General features: G+C 31.5%; 1 protein-coding gene across 1 annotated transcript; it reads right to left on the bottom strand.

Annotated features, from left to right (window-relative positions):
• Positions 1 to 810: 810 nt before the first annotated feature.
• Positions 811 to 4,822, bottom strand: nAChRbeta1 (nicotinic acetylcholine receptor beta1). Its single transcript, XM_018508113.1, has 7 exons — positions 4,689 to 4,822; positions 4,314 to 4,450; positions 4,025 to 4,179; positions 3,073 to 3,411; positions 2,537 to 2,914; positions 1,668 to 1,998; positions 811 to 1,586 (listed from the first exon to the last, which is right to left on the bottom strand). Exons 1-7 carry the CDS (start codon positions 4,744 to 4,746, stop codon positions 1,422 to 1,424), a joined length of 1,563 nt encoding a protein of 520 aa, XP_018363615.1. The 5' UTR covers positions 4,747 to 4,822; the 3' UTR covers positions 811 to 1,421.
• Between the last annotated feature and the right edge of the window lie 16,064 nt (positions 4,823 to 20,886).

The raw sequence follows: 20,886 nt of genomic DNA, 5'->3' as shown, positions 1-20,886 counted from the left end.
AGCTTTTGCACGGTTATTCTGGGGCACCAAAAAATAATCTCTGTAAAGTAAATTGCATCTCTGTGTATTTTTCGAGAAAATCATGATTTTAGATCACAACGACGGATCACTTTCAAACCTGGGGGAATTCCAGTAAATACCATAAAAGCGATCCGTCTTCCTGACCTAAAATCACGATTTTCTCGAAAAATACGCAGAGGTGCAATTTACTGCATTATAGGGATTCTTTTTTCGTGTTCTCTAGAATAACCTTGCAAAAGCTGATCAAAATCCGTGAAATACTTATGTGAGTCTCTCATTGTGAGTTACTTTACGATAAATAATATTTTCGTTTTATATACTTTCCTAACTTATTGTTAGACTATTGGATTATTTGTATTCTAATTAAGAGATATCGATAAGTTGACTAAACGGGTTTGTGCGTACCATCATTATATTAATATTACAGTAATTTTGCCAAAATACTATAAACTAATTCCGTATCCTTCTAGATACGATATGTAATGCTACACAAGCGGATTTCATCGTTTAACATTAATTGTGTTATATAGTATAATAATTACACGGTTAAAGAAGCAATCATAAGTATTTCTAATAATACACACAATTACCATACAAAATGTTATTAATAGTGAAATAGTATGTTATATAAATTAGAAATAAATTAAATTAAATTTTTTTAAATAAAAATTTATCGAGTACGTAATTATTAAAATTCTTTGTAATATGAAATCTGAGCAAACTTTTCAAACTTTAAGCAAGTTTCTGATTTAAAAAGTTTCGTAAATAATTAAAGAGAAATATCTTTGTAGCTAATAAAATATTATTTTGTAAAAATGATAAAGTTGGCAATTAATCTCCTACAATATGGTTTCTCGCGTTTAAAAACTTTAAAAATACCTATTTCTTCGATGAAATGAAGAATGAGAACCATTCGATAATCGTTTCATAAATCCTTTGTCTAAGCGTGTCGCAATGGAGCTACCGGAAGTTAATGACGGGGAAGACAATAATCGCAGAGGCATCCATGATTAACACTAGTGGAATTATTATCTACATAATGTATGCCATTTCGATCGCTCAAGTTTCGTCATTGGGAGAGCTTACAAATCGGATTCTACAATCTTACAATTACACAAAACCAAAAATATGCGCACAATGGCAGAAGATTGTATCGAGACTTTCGTCAAATAAATTTGTACTTCGCAGGGAATTTCATAAAAATCTGTAGGTATAAAAAATAATTGCATGTTAAACAGCCACTTGAGTTGTAAACGTTTCACGCTTACTATTGAAATGACAAAATTATTCACTTGGCGTTATGAAGTCGATTTCAAAGAAGTCGACGAAAAAGACGAAATGAGAACGGTCGCGTAATAATGGCTATTATTTGTGATTGCGCTTCGTTGGGGCAAATTGGATTATTTCCCGCGGTAAGTTTCTATTATATAATCCTGGTCCACATACTCGAAAATATGAGGTGCGTCCATTAGGATCCCGACGGTACCCGCGGTCGTCACTATAAAGAATATATAAAGTTGCAGTCGATCGATCACCATTGCGACATATTTCCAATCTTCCCTTGTCTGAAAAACAGTATTTTGAAAAATAATTATATATTACTTAAAAGTGTATTATTTATGCGAAAAGATTGCGAGGGTCTTCACCTGTATATACAAGTCTTCGTTCCTGAGATGCTCTGCTATAAACTCTACAGCCTCGGTAGCCTTGCTGGCTTCGGGGCTGAGCAACACTGAATCCGAACTTTCGGATCCTCTTCTATCGCCCATGCCTTCCCCTGCTCCAGCACCGCTAGAACTGCTCGTGGTGTGATGAACCTTACGATTAATCTTGCAATTTGGATGGTGCAGATCGGATAGTTCCATCACCTCCATTTTCGATTTTGCCAGAGAGGCTGGCAGATGCTTCGGCACCTCGGTCGGACTTCCCGAGTATGTGGAAGCTGGCAGTGTTACGTTTGGTATCTCCATCATCCATCTGATGAAATAACATCCGATTATTCCATGTGATTGTCATTCGATAGAAACAAATTGAAATGACAATGCTTCGGCAGCACATGTAATTTAACTCTTTATTGACATATTAGGTGCGAACCACCCACAAAATTATTTTAACTCTCTAAAACTCAATTTTCTTTTATTTTGTAGAACAAAGATACAATGTTTACAAAAAAATCTCTGTTTTTTTCAATTCCCAAAATAGCCTACGTTCAATATGTAAAATAAATATCTCTTATTCAAAAAAAAATATATTAATATATATATAAGTTATAATTAAAATTAAATTATGTATATAAATTATAATAAGATGTCAGATTACTGGTATTTATTTTATACTTTGACTTTAAACGCCATAAAATGTTTTATCGTTGCGTGGATTACAATTATTTACTTGAACTGGAAATTCACATAAAGGTATTATAGGCACCAAGACCTTTCGTAACCAATTATGGCCTTTTTTATTCATTTGTGTTATTTTTTCTGATTAATAATATCTCATAAAAGGAAATTCATACCTCAACCGCGTCTTCTTTGGTCGTTTCATAAACAAGATCGCTGGCAGATATTTAAGGAAGATCTTGCGTATGAGCTGAGGCATCCTGTGGGTCCTTGGCCCGCGGAAGTTCCAGTTAATGATGATCACAGTTACGAGGATACTGACAGTATTCATGATAAAAGTGAAGAGCAGATATTTGGCTATCAATGGCAGCACTAGCGAAGTCGGTGGTAAAATTTTGCTGACTAACAGGAGGAACACGACCAATGATAGAAGAATGCTAATGCCCAGAGTGACTTTCTCACCAGCCTCCGCCGGAAGGTAGAAAACGAGTACGCAGAGAAAAGAGATCAGAACTGTCGGCAGTATCAAGTTCACTGTGTAGAAGAGAGTCTTCCTGCAGAAACAATACGAATGTTTACGTTATGTGACTCATTGTCAGTAACGTATAGGATTATTATGTAATTACAGTTTTGCATTATAACTATGAAATACTAATTACAGAAGCTGTATCAATTCCAAAATTTTGACAGAGATTAGGAGTAAAATACGCACCTGCGGATAATTATGTAGAAAGTGATGTCTGTCTCTGTGGGAAAATCACCCTTGTAAACATTGAGATATGCCGGCACTTGAATAATATCCCACGTGCCGCTCTTCCAATAGTCGGATAGATCGACGAAGTTCTTATCATTGTAGAGCGCGAGAGAGACCTGGTCACCGTTGAAGGTCCATGAACCGAATTTCATAATGCATGTTTGTTGATCGAAGGGGAAATATGTTACATCGATTGTGCATGAGCTCTGATAAATTGCTGGCGGCACCCAGAGCACCTCGCCGTTCGGATATATCAGCACGTTGCTCTTATAACGAACTTCATAGTTGCCGTCAGCACTACAAACGAAGGAAATATAATTTTTATAGGTATAATTATTAAAAATGTAAATGTAAATTTATTAATTAAAAAGAGAAGAAAAATTTTAACTGTTAGTCGCTGATGCATCTTTAATCAAAAAATTGAGAAATAAACAATTGTTTTTAAATTCATTTGTGGCTAATTAACAAGTTTGAAATAATTATACTTTTAAAATAATTTATTTCAAATGTCAATATTAATGTATTTGAATATATATCTGAATTATTTTAGAAATTAATGTATATTAATGTAAAAATAATGTAAACAATTAAATTATTCATACACACAGAAAGAACGATTCTGAAACATTTAGTTAGACACAAATCTGAAAATAATTTTGTCGGAATATGAAAATAATTACATAGAATGCTCAAGCTGGTTGCTAGAGTATCAAAATTTTTTGCAACATTGCTCTTCACGCTAAAGTTTCTTACATAATTATTTTCATAGTTTAACAGAATTATTTTCAGATCTGCATCTACTTAAATTTTCATAAACGTTAGTAAAATTAACGTTCTTTCTGTATATTACGATTAAAGTATTTTTTTAATTTAGTAAAGTAGATAAATAACTGTCTTTTGATATTCATACTTATTGAATAAGACTATATCTGGTTTCCACACTTTGTCAGGTGGTAATCTGAGGACACCGATACCGCCGTAATCTGCTTCATCCCATTGTAATTGATAGTCCATCCATACGAATCTCAACCATACATTCGATTTCATAATCTGATTTTTTTCGTTCTGAAAAATTTAAAGAACTTGATACAACTGAAACATTTTTTTTTTCACATTTCGTTATATCATTTTTAAAATTATAATTTCTGTCATTATCTGACAAATTCGCGCGAACATGAAACAAAACAAGAAAATCTCACCACATTGATCAGTTGCACGAAGGCGAGGCCAAACCTCACGTGCACTTTCTCCGTCATATTTTGCACTGGTCGGATGAGCTTATTGTATCCTCTGAACAAGTCTCGTACCAATCTCTCTTCATCTTCGGAGCACAAACCTGCAAGTAATACGATTAACCCGATTAACGGAAACGTCCGATCGATGGGATCCTGAATCGCGTGAGATAAATTGCGCAAATTAAAAATTCGCACGCCGCTTTGTCACGCACTCTACTTTTTTCGCTTTCTCTAGGATGTCAAAAAATATTAGTTTACTCCTATATCCAAACACTAAACTTTTTCTACGGCGCACGAGTTTTTCAAGCTTCATTTTGTCGCTCCGAAAACGGGCCTTACCGACGCACAGAATCGCCGAGATCAGGAATAGCCGCACGAGACGCAGGCAAAAATACATTTTGGGCGGGTTCGTTGTGGGGTTGGTTGTGGTCCCACCCGAACGCTCGAACGCGCCGCGAGCACAGCCGCCACCACCGTCGTACCTCCACTGCCACCACCACCGATCAATATAGAAGCGCAGACGCTGGCGAATAATTGCATTTCCTTCCTTGCAACCCGACAGACCGAACCCACTCTTGTCGAGTACTTGAGATCCTCGTCATCGTATATTCTCACAATCTTCGAAGATCCATCGTTAAAGACATCATTGAAATTCCCGTACGATCACTCAACGCAAAGGGATGTTGTCAAGGGGAAGGAAAACACCACCGGACGTAGCGAGATTTTCAACGCGTCAGAGTGAACTGAGCTACCCTCGAGAGGTTGGCAACTAGGGGATGGTTGGCCGTTCTTGCAACGAATGCGCTGCTTTACCGAGGGATTCTGGACAAGTCGTGGAGAGTAGAGTTTTATAGAGAGGAATTGATGAATCCAACTTTGATTTCTGGACTTTGATAATAAAGTTTTTATAGAAAACTCTCCTCTTTTTCAAAGAAATAATTAAATTAAAAATATCACAAGAGGGAAAGGAAATATTTTGCAAAATAATTTATATTTATTCGAAAAAACAGAAAGTAGAATAAATAATAATTAAACCGTCTACAATATATTTAATAATTATTATGAATAACATACAATAATGTATAATTCAGTATTATTCTTATTAATCGCAAAATGTGTGTCAACAAAAATGTACTCGGACAACACATACATTACTGAATTTGCGCATAATTATTACATTAATGCATTAATTAATACATTTAATAATTTATATGTTTTTTATACATTATGAAGATCTAACTTTATATAAAATAATTCTAAAACAGAGTTATATGAATGTTTTACAAAATCTTCTTTGGGATAATTATTAAAATTTTCTACATTTTATATTGCGTATGAACCTTTGGTCTTATGTACTTTGGAACTTGTTTAGAGAACTCTCTGCTAAAGCTGCAATTATGGATTATCTCATTTCCTAACTTTTCAGTGACATACGCGTATGGGTCATGTTGCAGCGAAACAGCAATATTATGCACAAGTTCAAAATTGTTTAGAAAACACGCGCCTATATATTCGAGAAAGTTTCTTTACGCATTATCCCTCATTATTGTGCTAACGTAAATGCACAACGCAATATCCATCATGTACATGTATAATTATGTATTATCGTGAAATATAATATTATATATCAGTTTTCCGTAAGAAATTTAGAGGTCTCAAGCCGCGGCTTTTGCTGAGTTTTCCAAATTGAATTTTAAATTTATCGTCATTTACATTTCTATTAGCTCGTTACCCATGCATTACCTTTTCATAGAACGCGATAATCGGATGGAACCCGACGCAGAGGCCACAGTAGTGATTTTATAATCTCAAAGAGATTTTGCGTAAACGTTTTAAAAATCTACTCGTGTTTCATTAAGTTTATTGAAAAATTTTATATGACCTTTTTAATTTATTTCTTAATTATAATATATTAATTTTGATAATTTGCAATACTTTTAGCTAATGTTACCTTTGTAATAACGAACATGTTGCAAATTACAATTAATCTTAGTGCATTAGCTTTCCCCTGGTAATTGTCCACTGCCCAAAATTAGGTAAATATCTTTGCAAGTCATGCTAGTACTGGCTAACTGGCAACAATATGCCTGCTAAGTTTGACCATTAGGATGCAACAACATGCTGCGGTAAACGCTGCTATTGGAACACCATTGGCAAGAACATACGGAACAGGATCGGTACGACATTACTGTACAGTAAGCTGGTACTTTGAAGACATTGCTGTTGTTGATGTAATTAATATTAGCGGATATTGGCTTGAATCAATGGTAAGGAGAGATATGTATTGTTTCTCTCAAGATTCTAACACAGCGTATATATAGGGCAAACTGTAAAGTATACAGTGATTAACCGCGATACAGTGATTGAGCATTTGTACACGTATTAAAATCTAAGTCAAATTAACAACTAATTTCACAACATAATAACAACTAATATTTACTAACTTCATATATGAATAAAATATTCCATTTACAGCCCGTTTTTTTACTTTCCTGTCCGTAAATTGAACTCACAAGGAAAACTGTAGTACATAATTAAGAAATACTTAACAGTTCAGTTAAGCATACGTATTCAAATAGGTAAATTATATTATTATGAAATAATTAATGATATAACTTTTGTTCATCATATATGGATAATACAAGGTTATGAATATCTCCTACATATTAATTTTTTAAATTCAATAATTACGAAAATGAAAGAGTGGTCAATAACTGTAATTGAGAAAGTTCATTTTTTACGATTATATGGTATTCATTCATTGTAATTCACATATTATTCACTAAATAATTATTCCTCTTAAATAAAATTACTATTTTGAGATGTTATAATGCTGTAAGTTTAACTTTCCATCAAAAAAAAAAAAAATACCTAAAGTAAGTCGTATAAAATACATTTAAGAGGCACTAACAATTCCGAAAATGCCGTTTATAAAGGTATAGGGCTAAATAAAGCGGCATGAATATAGGCTAAAGACCCGGGCAGATAAAAATGTATAAATATTAATAAAGATCTTTTTAAAAATTTTTAACATTTCATTAGATTTATCTCCTCTTCATTTTCTGAATTTTTTTTTTCATTTTGATGGTTTTCATACTAATGGTCAATCACTGTCATTTTTTAATTCAATAACAGTAAAACTTGTGATCAATAACTATCATTTTCTAAATAAAAGTTTCTACTGTCGAAAAAAATGAAAAACATAGTCCTATTCAAAGTTTTTTGTATTTGATATATTTTTTGAACTTTACTTAACGTTCGCTTTGCATCAAATTCAAATTTAAAATAATTTCAATAGTGATTACAGTAATTATATTAAATTTTAGCACTTAAGTGGTCAAATCTTTGTATACTTCACTCTACATTGGATTATAATACTTCACAATTTGCATATAATTTTGCGAATTATGTAAAATTATTATTGTTAGATATTAATTATTTTTGGCATTATATTGGTTTTACTTTACTTAATTTTAATTAATCCTTTCAGACCCTGCACGCGTATATTGTAATGCACATCAAACTTGAAGACATTATTCGTCGAAATTATTTAGTTCTATCGACATCATCAGAGATTTGATGTACATTATAATGTATATATGTTGGAAATATAGCCAAAATTTTGAAAAAATTAATTGTTTAGTATGAATTACTTATTAAAGTAATTCATATGAATTGAATAAAAAAGTTTTTTAAACATGTTTCCTATAAAATCAGTCCGAAGGTGTTAATGGTGGAACGCCACAGTGGAATAATTTCCTGAATATTAGTTAGTCATGGAATAGTATTGTTTCGACATTGCGTCTCTACGTGGTTGGTCACTTGGACTAGTTTGACAATATAACTGGCAGTTTCTCGATTGATTTTTATAGTACAGAGGTATCGTAAAATGCACCATATCGACTATATATCGGCAACTGCAGACCGGTTTAACGGCGTCGTACGAATCACGTCAGGAGCAATCAACGGCGGCTCAGTTGACCAGAAACAATAACTCCGGAAACTCCAAATAGACGGATCGGGTAATAACGGTACGCTCAGTAAAATAACGGCGAGCGAAATCCGTGGTGTATCGCACCTCACACAGGAAACAAAGCCGTCGTTCGTCTGCATGCATTGGGAATGGGCAGCATGCATGCGCGCTGGTCCACCGCAAAGCTACACGCGCGCATACGACCGTGTATGTATGCATCGATACGCGTTATTGTTTGATCAAGCGATGCCGACGCCCGCGTGCGACTGCATCGAAGTAGACCATGTATGACGAAGCACACAACTTGGCTTGCGCTCACTGTGCAATGAAACTGCACGCAGCGTTCGCTTTTTTAGGAAAATATTTGCAGTCGCAGGCATGGTTCGCTTTCTCTGCTTCATGCGCGAGCTTCATCGCGCGGAGAACTCTTCAAAGACTAGCTATTCTCGTTTAAAACGTGGAATAAAACAAATTTCAAAACTCGGTGTAGCTCGACATGAATTATTTGTTTTATTTTGTTTAACTGGGTATATTGTCAATGCTGTGTCGTAGGATTTTGTACAACGCGAATAACATTCCAAAAAAGAAAAAAATAACAGCGTAAATAACGAATGTAAATTTAAATATGTAACTATGTTGTAATTCGTTAAAAACTATTAGTTATATATTTTTCACGTACGGCATAGCTTAGAAAAATAACGCGATGTTGATTATATTACATATGTCTATCATTCGTAGAGGAAAAGGTGATAATGTCGACAAATTCGTTTTTTATGTGTAATTTTGAATTTTTGTCTTATTTTTTACTTGCATTCAAATCAATAATATTGTAAATGATAATTTATTTATATATATTTAATATAAAACATAAATTTGCAATAATTAAGAGTTCACAAAATGAGAAAAATTGTTTAAATGAAAAAATACATAATTCACTATCTAATTGTTATGATAAATAAGAAGACCTTTCTCTTCCTATATTTTTACAGAGTTTCTGAATGTATTGAGATATTATTAAAGATTCAGAAGTTTCTTTTCATGAATACGTTCTCCTAGCAATATTCTTGCGTTGATCTTGTCCTCGTGAATGTTTACCACGAGTACTTCCTTTCCACTTTGTAGATATTTCTACAGACTTCTTAAAATCATTTCAAAATCATAACCACAAAGATTTTTGAAAAGCAAAGCTTTGCAATGTTTTTTTATTAAAATTTTCAGGACTTATTACATTACTCACTTGTTAGGGGATCCAATATAGAAATTGATAAAATTTACGTTTAATTGTATCTCGTCGAAAATATAATTATTCGAGATTACTTTATCTTCTCATAAAAAAACACCTTAAGAATTTATTTAGAGTGTAAACTTGTTATTCTTATGAATTCGAAATTACGTTAAACTTAGATCATTGAAAGTCACACGAAAAAACTTTTACATATCTCGTAATGTACAAACATCACTTGTCAACAAAACGAGCGCATCAGTCGTGATAACAATTGTCTAAAAACTTTAATATCTGTCTAGGAACAACTCAAAAACCTTTTGCAAGAGACAGTGTTAATTATAGAATTTTAAGTGAGATCTATATTACTATTTTTTCCTCTAATTATACACTTGAAATTTTTGCAAAATAAAAAATATTTGTTGCTTAATCATGGATATATTATCTTGTTTAATTCTTTAATTAAAATGATACATAACAAATTTATTTTCGCTTGAAAAAGTACAATCCTTTTCATAGGATCATTACCCTGCATTACTGTGGACCACTTCTCGGTACTAGCAACTTTTTTTTTAATTTAATGGACACACATAATCATGCGGGTGCATCCGTTTTTTTAAAGTCGTACATTTAAAGCGGCCACACACAGTCGTTAACTGAAAGCCACCCGTTCGTCCTCAGTATGGAAATAAAAATTTTTACTTGCGCAAAGACGCGCGTTTCACGGCGCGTGCGATTTCATAAAATCTCTCGCGCCATCATTTATTGCGTAACCATAGAAATTCAGTGGTGATAAAACGCGTCGGGTTTTATCACTCGTAATGTAGAAAAATACATATAAACTACAGGCGTGTCGAGGCCGTAAAAAGCATGTCTATATTAAGGTGTCGCGGCTGCAGCAAGGCGCCTGCCTGTACGTAAGTTACGATCGGATCGATTATCTCGGTAGACATATAAATCGATGAGATTGGAATTTTATTACGGAAAAAATCGGAACACTCTAGGTATTTACTTTGATAGTTCCATTTTTCTCTCTACTTACAGTCCCTCATGTAAGATTTTATATTCTTATCGGATATTATCGAGTACATTCGAATTTTTATGCAAATATAGCTTTCATAATAAAACATCATATTTTAATATGAATATAAATATATCGTGTTAGTGTAATCTTGCCTTATATTTTCAAAAATTAATTTACTTACTTTAAAATGTATAATAATTATTTCATAGTTAATTATAATACATATCTAAGTAAAACAAGAAAAAAATTATACGCAAATTTTTGTTAAAATTATTTACTTAAGATTTGAAAGTTTGAAAAATGAGGTAAATCTAATAACTCTAATTAATAACACATTTGTATATATAGATAATTATAATATATTATTTTTATATAAGAAATTCAGATTATGTAGATTATCTATTCACGAGATTAACTTTTACATTCAGGATAGCGCATGCGACAATGAAACCTGCAAAATCTAATGAAAAATCTTATTTGTTTCATGGAGACAAAGAAGACTTCAATAGAACTAATTAATGCACCTTTTGTCAAGTTCGCATTCGTCCACAGCCATTGTGCCACTCTTAAGTACTTAAATGGGTTTCCATGAAACTGAGTACGTTTGACAATTCATTCGGTTAACTTATTTTTTTATTACGATCTGCGAGGAGGATCGCATTGTTATGACGCGCGCGCGTGATCAGCGCCGGATAAAACCTCTCTTTGTTTCATAAAATATATTTGAATGTGGTCGGTGAAACCGAAATTTCGTGAGAGATAACGTCTTTGCTTAATTACTTCATTAAAATATAGAGCGTATGTTATATCTTTTAAAACTGTATTCAAGAAAAAGACAAGTACGAAGAAAGTCAAAAAGTTTGCGCAGAAAATACAGAGCTGTAATAGAAAAAGTGAAACAATGCGTTTCGAAAATTAATTTTTCTGAAATTAAGCCATGTGTACATATTTCAAATAAATATATAAGGAATATTCATGACATTTGATTATATCTATAGTTTTCCGTGTCAATGATTTTTTTCCAACCCTAGGATTCTATACTTTTGGGATTACTGTACATTTCTTGGAAGATTTATAGAAATTAAAATTTTAATAAGGGGAAAACATGATTATTTTTCAAGTGCTCCCTGTTCTTCTTTTCTAACTTTAGGATTATGATTCAAGATTTTGTGCATCTACCTGAAGGTTGAAGTGTAAGTTCCGTTGAAGTTCTCTACCTTGTGACACAATAAGCTCCGATAGTGGCGTTTAGGGATCAAGCGGATAACGAGCGGGGTTACTGTCAATCTTCACGTAAATTGCAGACAAATGATCACTTCAGCATATGCCCAGTGCGCCTCTTTGTCTTCATGAATATCGTTCTCCTATCGATCTCGCGCCGGTCAATATCTCGAGGTTCTCAATTAACCACCAAGCTGCCGATCCAGTGTTCCCGTAGCAAACGCCTTAATCCTTCCGCATCCAGCTAGACACGTACATTGGCTTGTCGGTTGATCAAACCGACTCTATTAATCGGCTCCAGCAAACTTGAATGCGGATCAAAGCTTTTGACAAAGCTGCGCGCAAATTTCTGTCATAGTACAACAATAATCCATCGAGACATTGTTATTGTTAAACAATTTAATTTTCCCAAATAAAAGTACTTACTATTATGCACTTTATTATGCATTTATATATCACATTTATATGTGTGCCAAAAATGAAATAAAATTTAATTATCATTGTCATATCTCATACAATGGTAGTAATACAAATTCTTTCTATAATAATAATTTGTAAGCCAGATTTTCAATAAAATGATAAATAAATATGTATGTTAAAATGCCATATTTTTCTTCTATATATTCATTTAGCAACAGTACAATAAAAAGTGCAATAATAATAATTACAAATAATTAAAAAAGAGCGAATACGAGTCGCGTACGGATGTCGAGGTGTAAAAATTAATGTAACATAATAGAAATTTAGTCGTACATACATAATATCGTTAAAGTATCATAATGGTAAATTTTTATTATGTTATTTTTATTTTTATTACATCCCAACATCCGTGTGTGACTTATATTTGCCGTTTTTTAATTAGTTGTCATTTTCACAAGTTTGAATTTGAAGTAAAAATAATTACTTGGAGAGAAATAAGGTCTTTTTAAATGACTGTGCTTATGAGATACGATGATCATGTCAGTATAAAGAAGGATTCATAATGGCAGTTGAAGGTTAAATAGATATTATCTAGATATTATTAGGGTAATAAATATTAGAATAAATTCTTTGAAATTTTTAGTTTTTATTAGAATGAACTTTTAATTTTCTTCAATGCATTTAAAACATATGAAATATTATTATAATAAGTATATACTAAATAATACGCTTCTATTTCAGCAGAGAGATTAAATTATTTGGCAATACTTTTTAATTGATTATATATTTATGCATTTATTTTATAATTAGCGATTTAAAAATAATAAATTAAAATATTAAAATTATCAACCGCTTTGATGTTAAATATTAAAAGCTTTTAATGTATAAAGCTACAATTTGGAAAGTAATAATTCAATGATGTATATGAATATGAAACAACTGCGACAAATTGAATAGCCGACAAAGCATTCCTCTGGTTTCCGAGTATAATGTCGATCTGATAATTTGGATCAGCGGTATGTCATCGGCAATCATTAATTAATCGCAACAAATGATTGCAAGCTTCGCATTGCGGACAACGATCTATTTGGGAATGGCATAATTCGCTGCACCATTAGATAAATTGTCCGTTCTCCAAATAACATGGCGAAAGGACAAACTAATTTAATCTCAGTACTCGATGCATCTCGGCATTTCTCATATTTGCTTTGAAATCGAATTGCGAACGTGCAATCGACGGATGGTGCGCACAGTTCGATATTTACATATAGCAGCAGCAAATAGCAGAAGATATAGATCCGGGATGTGCCACAAATTTCCAACGCGTAGAGAATCGTGCTAAATTGCTGACGTGAATGCGACATGACGTTACCAAATCGAAACTGACAGTCGTGCAGACGCGATGCTCCTTTAAGATCGATCTTATGCTACTCAAGCTGTCTAGTTAAAGTAAGTACATTGCATTCGTCTACATGTGTATGCACGTATATCAATATTTGATATGAAACGAGAATGGCACGTTCATCTTTTCACTATCAAGTCACACAGTGACATTGATTGATCACACTTCTTCTTTGAGATATTTGCATAATTAAAAAACTTGTTATATATTAGAAGCGTTTGACTGAAATAGTTTAATTTTTATATAAATATATTTTATGTTTACAACAACGACAAAAAATTATATAAAAAACAAAGCTTCATCGACATTCTACGAATTAAAAGCGTTTTGTTTGTGGAAATAATGTAGCATGAATAAACGTGGCGACGCAGAAATTGCAATGGGGTTACTATATACTTGTACGTAAACCGCATTGGGGTTCTGCACTTGGCAATGGGGAGCGAATGCTTATTTACATATTGCTCATTTAAGAAGAATTTACAAAGATTGTTGAACGGGCGCACTCTAAATCGCATGAGATGTTCTAATTCTAGCTATCTTTTTGCAGTCCCTTCGATTAATAAATTACATTCGCGTTTTTTGCCATATTGTTCAACAAGAAGCAAAGAAGCTTAAATAATAGGCTAAATTTAAGCAGCTTAAGTTTAGCCAGCAAAAAAGTTTCCGTTTCGCATTTTCTTCGCCTTCGCCTTGCATCAGTACTTGATTAATTAATTTCGCAATTACATTATGTAATTTGCCGTTAATAAATTAAACAATTGCATTAATGACAGGGACAATGTGTTAAAAGATTATGATATATTTAATACGAGAAAAATTCGCATAATATCGGGTCGATATGTACACAAAAGCGTGGATTTTACGTATTGTAAACATTTTCACAGCTCTTTCACGATACAGTTGTCACTGCTTCCTCACTAGTTGATTGCCTTTAAAGAATATCGCCCCGTTTGTTTGCTCGCAGTAACCAACAGCAAGTCGAGTTTTCCGCTTTGTTGTCGATAATTCGCCGTTTCGCTTAGCGCGGTTAATACCAGAGCATCCGCTAATGCTTCTTCCGCGACGACTTACGAATCTGCGCAGCTGCGCTAATTGTTGCGGTACTAATCAGCTTATTTAGCCGAGTGGGCAAGTGAACGTCCACACACGTGCTTCCTAAATGCATTAGCGCAACATAGGAGGATCCTCCAACCGAGCGATTTCCTATCGATTTTCGGAGTGTCCCGTCGCCGCACTGTTACAACACGAAACCGCATTTCTCTGTCAAAGCTCCGAAAACTCATCTAATAAAATCAACCAAACGATTGTATTTTTATACCTATATATATATGTAGGTATAAATAATTTTAAGAAACATACAGTCTATTTCATTCTTTATGAATAAATTGTTAATTATCCAGCAAGAAATGATCGTCAATGAAACGTCGAATCGATGTTAAATTGGTATTAAAATCATCGTATCGATATCGATTCGACATCAATTCGATGACTCATTTCTAGCTGGATAATATTTACTTTTTAAAAATAAGGTTTTTTAAAAAAATATTTTCTCTGTGCAAATACTTGTTGCACTCAGTGTATATATATATATATATATGCTACTGTGATCAAAATGTATCCGAACTTTGTTTTTTTTTAAATTGCGGGAAAACTGTAAATCAAATCCGTTTGCTTTAATTGCTAAGTTGGTACACATGTCCTTCACATTTGATAAAAAAAAATCATGGCGTTCCTTCAAGCCGTTTGTGAGAATGACAGTTGTTTATGCAATCAAGATTTTTGTGCGCGGCGATTTTTACCGAAAATTATCGAACAAAGAATTTGTTTGAAATTTTGCGTTACGAACGAAATTTCGTTCACAAACGCATTCAAAATGTTGTAAAAAGCTTATGGCGATAATTGCAACATTTGAAGGAACGCCATGATTTTTTTACCAAATGTGAAGGACATGTGTATCAATTTAGCAAAGCAAACAGATTTGATTTACAGTTTTCCCGCAATTTAAAAAAATAAAGTTCGGAACTTTTTGATCACAGTAATATATATAATCAATAAGAATCTTATTTTAGACATGTGTGACAATCAATATGAACTAGAAATTAAGTGCCTATATCGGTCGAAGCTTTATTGCTTAAATAATTCAATATGAATTATATACATGGATACCATATATGTATATTTAATTTCTATTATGTATTATGTATTCCAGTTTCAATTTAGGATTGTGTTTTAAGACTGGAAAATAATCGTAGTTGCTTAAACTAGAAATTGTAAAATTCACACAAAAATATCATTAGGCATCAAGATCTGCCTGGACCAAAAATAATTTTCTTCACTTATTTGTGTTGAACATTTCTCGGTTAAATTTTACTTAATATTATAAGAATAACATGTTACGTTATACACGAACTCACATTCAAAAATAATCAATGTTGTAACCAGAAACATTATACATTATCGAAACATTAGCATTGTAATGAAGTAACGGCAAATTAAACTAGTTACTACGTGAATATCAATATCAATATTCTGTTTATAGTTGATGTTAACATGATATGTTGTTAATAATTTCTATTGTTAAGTTATGAGTTAGGAAAATGATTGATTTTCAATTTAATAATTTCGTAGTTACTCAGTATTATTAATGATTGTTCATTTTCACCAGTTTATTGTTTGACCGTCATTCTTTTGTATATTTATCTTTCTCTGAATATTATTGGAAAACTTTATGTTTTATAAATAATTATAATTTAATAGATGTCTTCAAAATATTATTGTAGTCTTTAAAATATCAAGTAAGTTTTAAATATCGGATGTATATTATTGAATATAAGAAGTAAGTATAAAATAAATACTAAGAATCATTAATATCATAGATATCAGACAAAAAGAAAGAGAAGTATGGTTTATTCTCTTACAAATAAAAGCACTTTATACGTAAGCTAGGTACGTATAACTCAAACTTTTTATTGATTTTATCGAATTCTCATGTCGGCGGCGCCTTTTTGTTCTAGATTATTCAAATGACACCGCCAGCTGCTCTATCGATGAAACTAATAGCGACACAAAGAGGCTGAACAAAAGACGACGTTAGAGAAACAAATCATTCACTCATTCTGTTCTAATTAGTGTTAAAAATCTTGATTTAATTAAAGATGAATCTTGTCAGTATGTTCTTCCTAGATTTAATAACATCTATGTCCAAGTGCTAAACTCAAATAATTTTTATATAATTGTATGCTTCAATAGCGCGCGAATTTCATGGACAGAATCAAATTATTGTTATAGGGATCCATCAATTTGACCGTTTATTCATAATAGCGATATCAATTCGGTACGTTTCAGGAGGCTGCATAATTATCGATTTCTGAATTAGCTGTGCAACGAGGTATAATCGCCCAAGGGCGTTGAAATGACAGCAGCAGTATCGGTGAAGATGACAGAGACGTGACATGACAACGACGATCCACGGAAGGGTGAAAGAGGGTGCGCATGTAAGAACTGTAATTGATGGCGTCCTGTTTTGACAGGACTACATTATACAGAGAATTTAGGTACGATCTCGCTCCAATCCCGAATCTCCTTTCCAATCCTGCTAATAATTAACGAACAATTCCTGCAAAATCAAAATAATTTCCTGCAAATATCTACATTGGCGTTGCAAAAATGAAGAGAGGAAGAAATTTTCAAAAACATATAGTGTTGCAATTTAACACACACTGTGAACTGGACCGTTTTATAATAGAAAGTTATCCACAATATAATGTCGTTGCAATTTTATTACGTTTGACGGTAAACAGTTGATAATAAAAATATTTAATTATTAAAAAGGAATATATATAACATTTTCATACATCACTCTTTTATTTTTTATTATTATGAATTTAAAACATACGTTACTATAATTAATAGAAATATGTTTTTATTCCATTTCCTCTTTTATTGTAAGCTGTTTTAATGAATGTGTTGTATAAAATGTACAATATTTGTGCTGTTATTTTATATATTAAAAAAAATTCTATTTTTCTAGAAAATGTATATTCCCGGAGTTGAGCTTCATCAACCTGAATTAATAGTAAAATAATAGTAGCGTGTTTAGTACGTTTTTGGTTAGTTTTTCGAATCAAGTTCTTTCGTTCCGATAAATTTTCAGTTATCATTTTTCTTCCGACCATTAGGAATGACTGACAGAGATTAATGAAAGCGCTAAATGCCAAAAGAGATAAGACCGATAAGGATAACGGAAGAATCGCGGATTTCCGCTCCGTAACTTCTGTTTTACTTTATAATCAATCTCTTCTTCTACTTGCTGCTAAATCAGTCCACACGTTATCGTTGATTAGCCCTTTGTTGAGAAAAGTTTGTTCTTTCAATCTTTTTGTTTATAATGCTACAAATAAATTATCAACTTACATCAGCGTATTTAGAATGAAATAAATATGTGCCGAGTAAGCAAAAAATATATTTTATTCGCATTCTGAATACTTATGTCTTAAAAAAATATAAACAATTTTTATTGATATTTATTTTATGTTAATTAAGGGGATCCTAAAGACGATTAGTCATATTGTAAATAGCGCTTACATACACAGACGATTTATGTATCGTTGACACATTACTATATCAATATCTCTCTCACTCGTGCTACTATACTTGTTACACATAAATTTTCGTGTAACAATTACATTTTAATTAGATGTCTAAATCCAATTTTAAGAATTCCATGCTATTTCTTCATGCAAACTATTAGTCTGTGGACTATTATTTCGTAAATACAGAATGCATTATAGCTTTTTTATGAAGCAAATGTTGTCACGACGTGATTCTGAAGCACCATATTGGATTAAGAAATAATAAAAAAGATATCAATTTTGAAATTAAATGTGTAAAATAAGAGCAATTGAGAGCAACCCCAGTTGATATTAGCGTATATATATATTCACATACATTATTTACATGTAAGAATCCATGACTTCAATTTGTTGTTGTATGCGTTGAAGATGGCTTAAATATAAGTCGAAACGTTCGTACGTATTAATAACCAAAAATTTTTTAAATTACTTATATGTAAATATACACTAATGTTAACTACGGTTGCTCTCAATTGCCCTTATTTCACACGAATTAATTTTATTGAACTTGAGAGCCAAATGTTAAATTAAAATTTAGTAATTATATTATTTTTATATCAATTTCGAAATTTTTTGTTGTCTCAGCATAGACTCCACCTCACAGACACGTATTAATGCGTATACTTTAATTCTGCAAAAAGATTTTCAAATCAGTAAGAGAGGAAAAAAGTAATTGTTACACAAAAATTGTATGGCTTAGTTGATAATACAGACGACTTTAGGATCCCCTTAAACATTAAGTATGTATGCCTTTGTGCATAATTAATAGGTTATAACAAAGAAGTACTTCCTGTAATAAAAATGTATTAACAGGGAATATAATTAAAAACTGGAGCACAATTTAAGTAATTTAAATAACCTGCATTGTAATGGTCTCATTTTCTACGCTGTTTGTGTTTTTTATGCATTCAGAAATATCGTTTTACATACATTAAATACACTGAAAGCTTTTTGTTGATATATTTAACTTGCTTAAAATTATTTTAATATTTGAATGTGTATTTTCTCTGAAAAAATAATAATGATAATAATAAATTTGAAAATAATAAATTATTTTTGTTATATATGTATAATGTATTGTTAGAATAGAGACAGCTTTGGTTATCAAGAAGCACAATGGACTATTATATATTTTACATTTGTCAACTAAAACAATATTTACATTTATAAATAAATATATTCACAATAACTATTTCAAAATATTTGAGAATTTAAACAGTCAACGAAATTCTCAAACATTATAATTACGTAATAAATTGCGTCATTTAATTCATTCAACAAATCATCATTATTTATTAACCTCAAATATTTTTATTTTGTACTTTTATCAAGAACTAGATAAAAGAAATCGCGTTATCAAAATAATTTACATTGCATTTGTGATCACTATTCAACAAACATTTTAATTTTGATGAGTTGCGGAGATGAAAAGTCATCATACAATTGCGGTGATCTAACAAACTTGCACGAGGATTCAGGTGATTGTGGCAGGAAGAAAACACGTAAGCACAAGCAGTGTGCGTGCTATCTAGTATAAAATAAATCAAAGTTATATTATAGAGTGTGGAAGGCTTAAGAAAGTTGAATTCAAAATTATTTGCAAACAATCTAAAAAATTTTACGAGCATAATAAATCTGATTCTGACAAAATCGCCTTATTTATTACGACTTATTTATTATAGCACGTTTTCAAACTAAAAATCTTGTCGTTCAAATCGTATATCAGATCTTTTTTAAGTTACTTTTATCTACTAAAGATATTAATTATTTTTTTTTTATACTTAAATTTATTAATAATCTTTCAAACTTGATACTTTATTAATTTATTAAAAAATAGCAAAATTAATTTTTAATATTTTTAATATTTTTGTGGTCATTTTAGACAAATTACAAAATTTTATTTTAAAATGTAAAGATCGATGCAAAACATTGAAAAGTTAATTGCAACTTTGTAAAACAAGCGACCTAATTTGCGAGCAAGAAGTCACAATTTATGAAGCTATATTAAGGTCAAATTAAGGTAGTGTTTCTAGTTGGAAAATGCTGCGGCTGATTGCGCGGAGTCTGTTACTTTAAATTACGTAATGTTTATAATATGAGTACATACAAATAAATACATAAAAAATTATATAATGTACTATATACTCCAGGTAATTGAAATTAAAAAAATAATTTAAACTCAAAATAATTAATATTAAAAAATAAGAATGTATAAAAGATAATTACTCATAAAACTAATAACTTATTTACAAGCCTTTTATAATATAAAAATTAATCTGTTTGAATTTATTATAAAACATTTAAATATATTTGCTATATGTATACCTATATTAATACTTGCGGCATCACTTTTTATTTGCAATCGCTTCAGTCCGATACTTATTACTTTATTCTTTTATATCGTATATAAATTGTACTTAATAAGATTATTATTCTGTCATTATTATTTGAATATATTTTCAAAATATTAAATTATTTTTGTCAATATATTTCTTTCCGATCCGATCTATTCTTTTCAATTATTGCAACATATTATCGAATGGTAAAACATTCTTTCTCGCAATATTTTTAACGTAATGAAATTCCTGGTAGCCAGAGCGTCGTTAAAAGAAAGCATCGAATTGTAATTACAAAATACAAGTCG

Source organism: Trachymyrmex cornetzi, unplaced genomic scaffold (assembly GCF_001594075.2).
Source record: "Trachymyrmex cornetzi isolate Tcor2-1 unplaced genomic scaffold, Tcor1.1 scaffold25, whole genome shotgun sequence".
NCBI classification, from domain to species: domain Eukaryota; kingdom Metazoa; phylum Arthropoda; class Insecta; order Hymenoptera; family Formicidae; genus Trachymyrmex; species Trachymyrmex cornetzi.
Note: the sequence above shows the minus strand (reverse complement) of the source record. Positions and strands in the feature narration are given on the sequence as shown.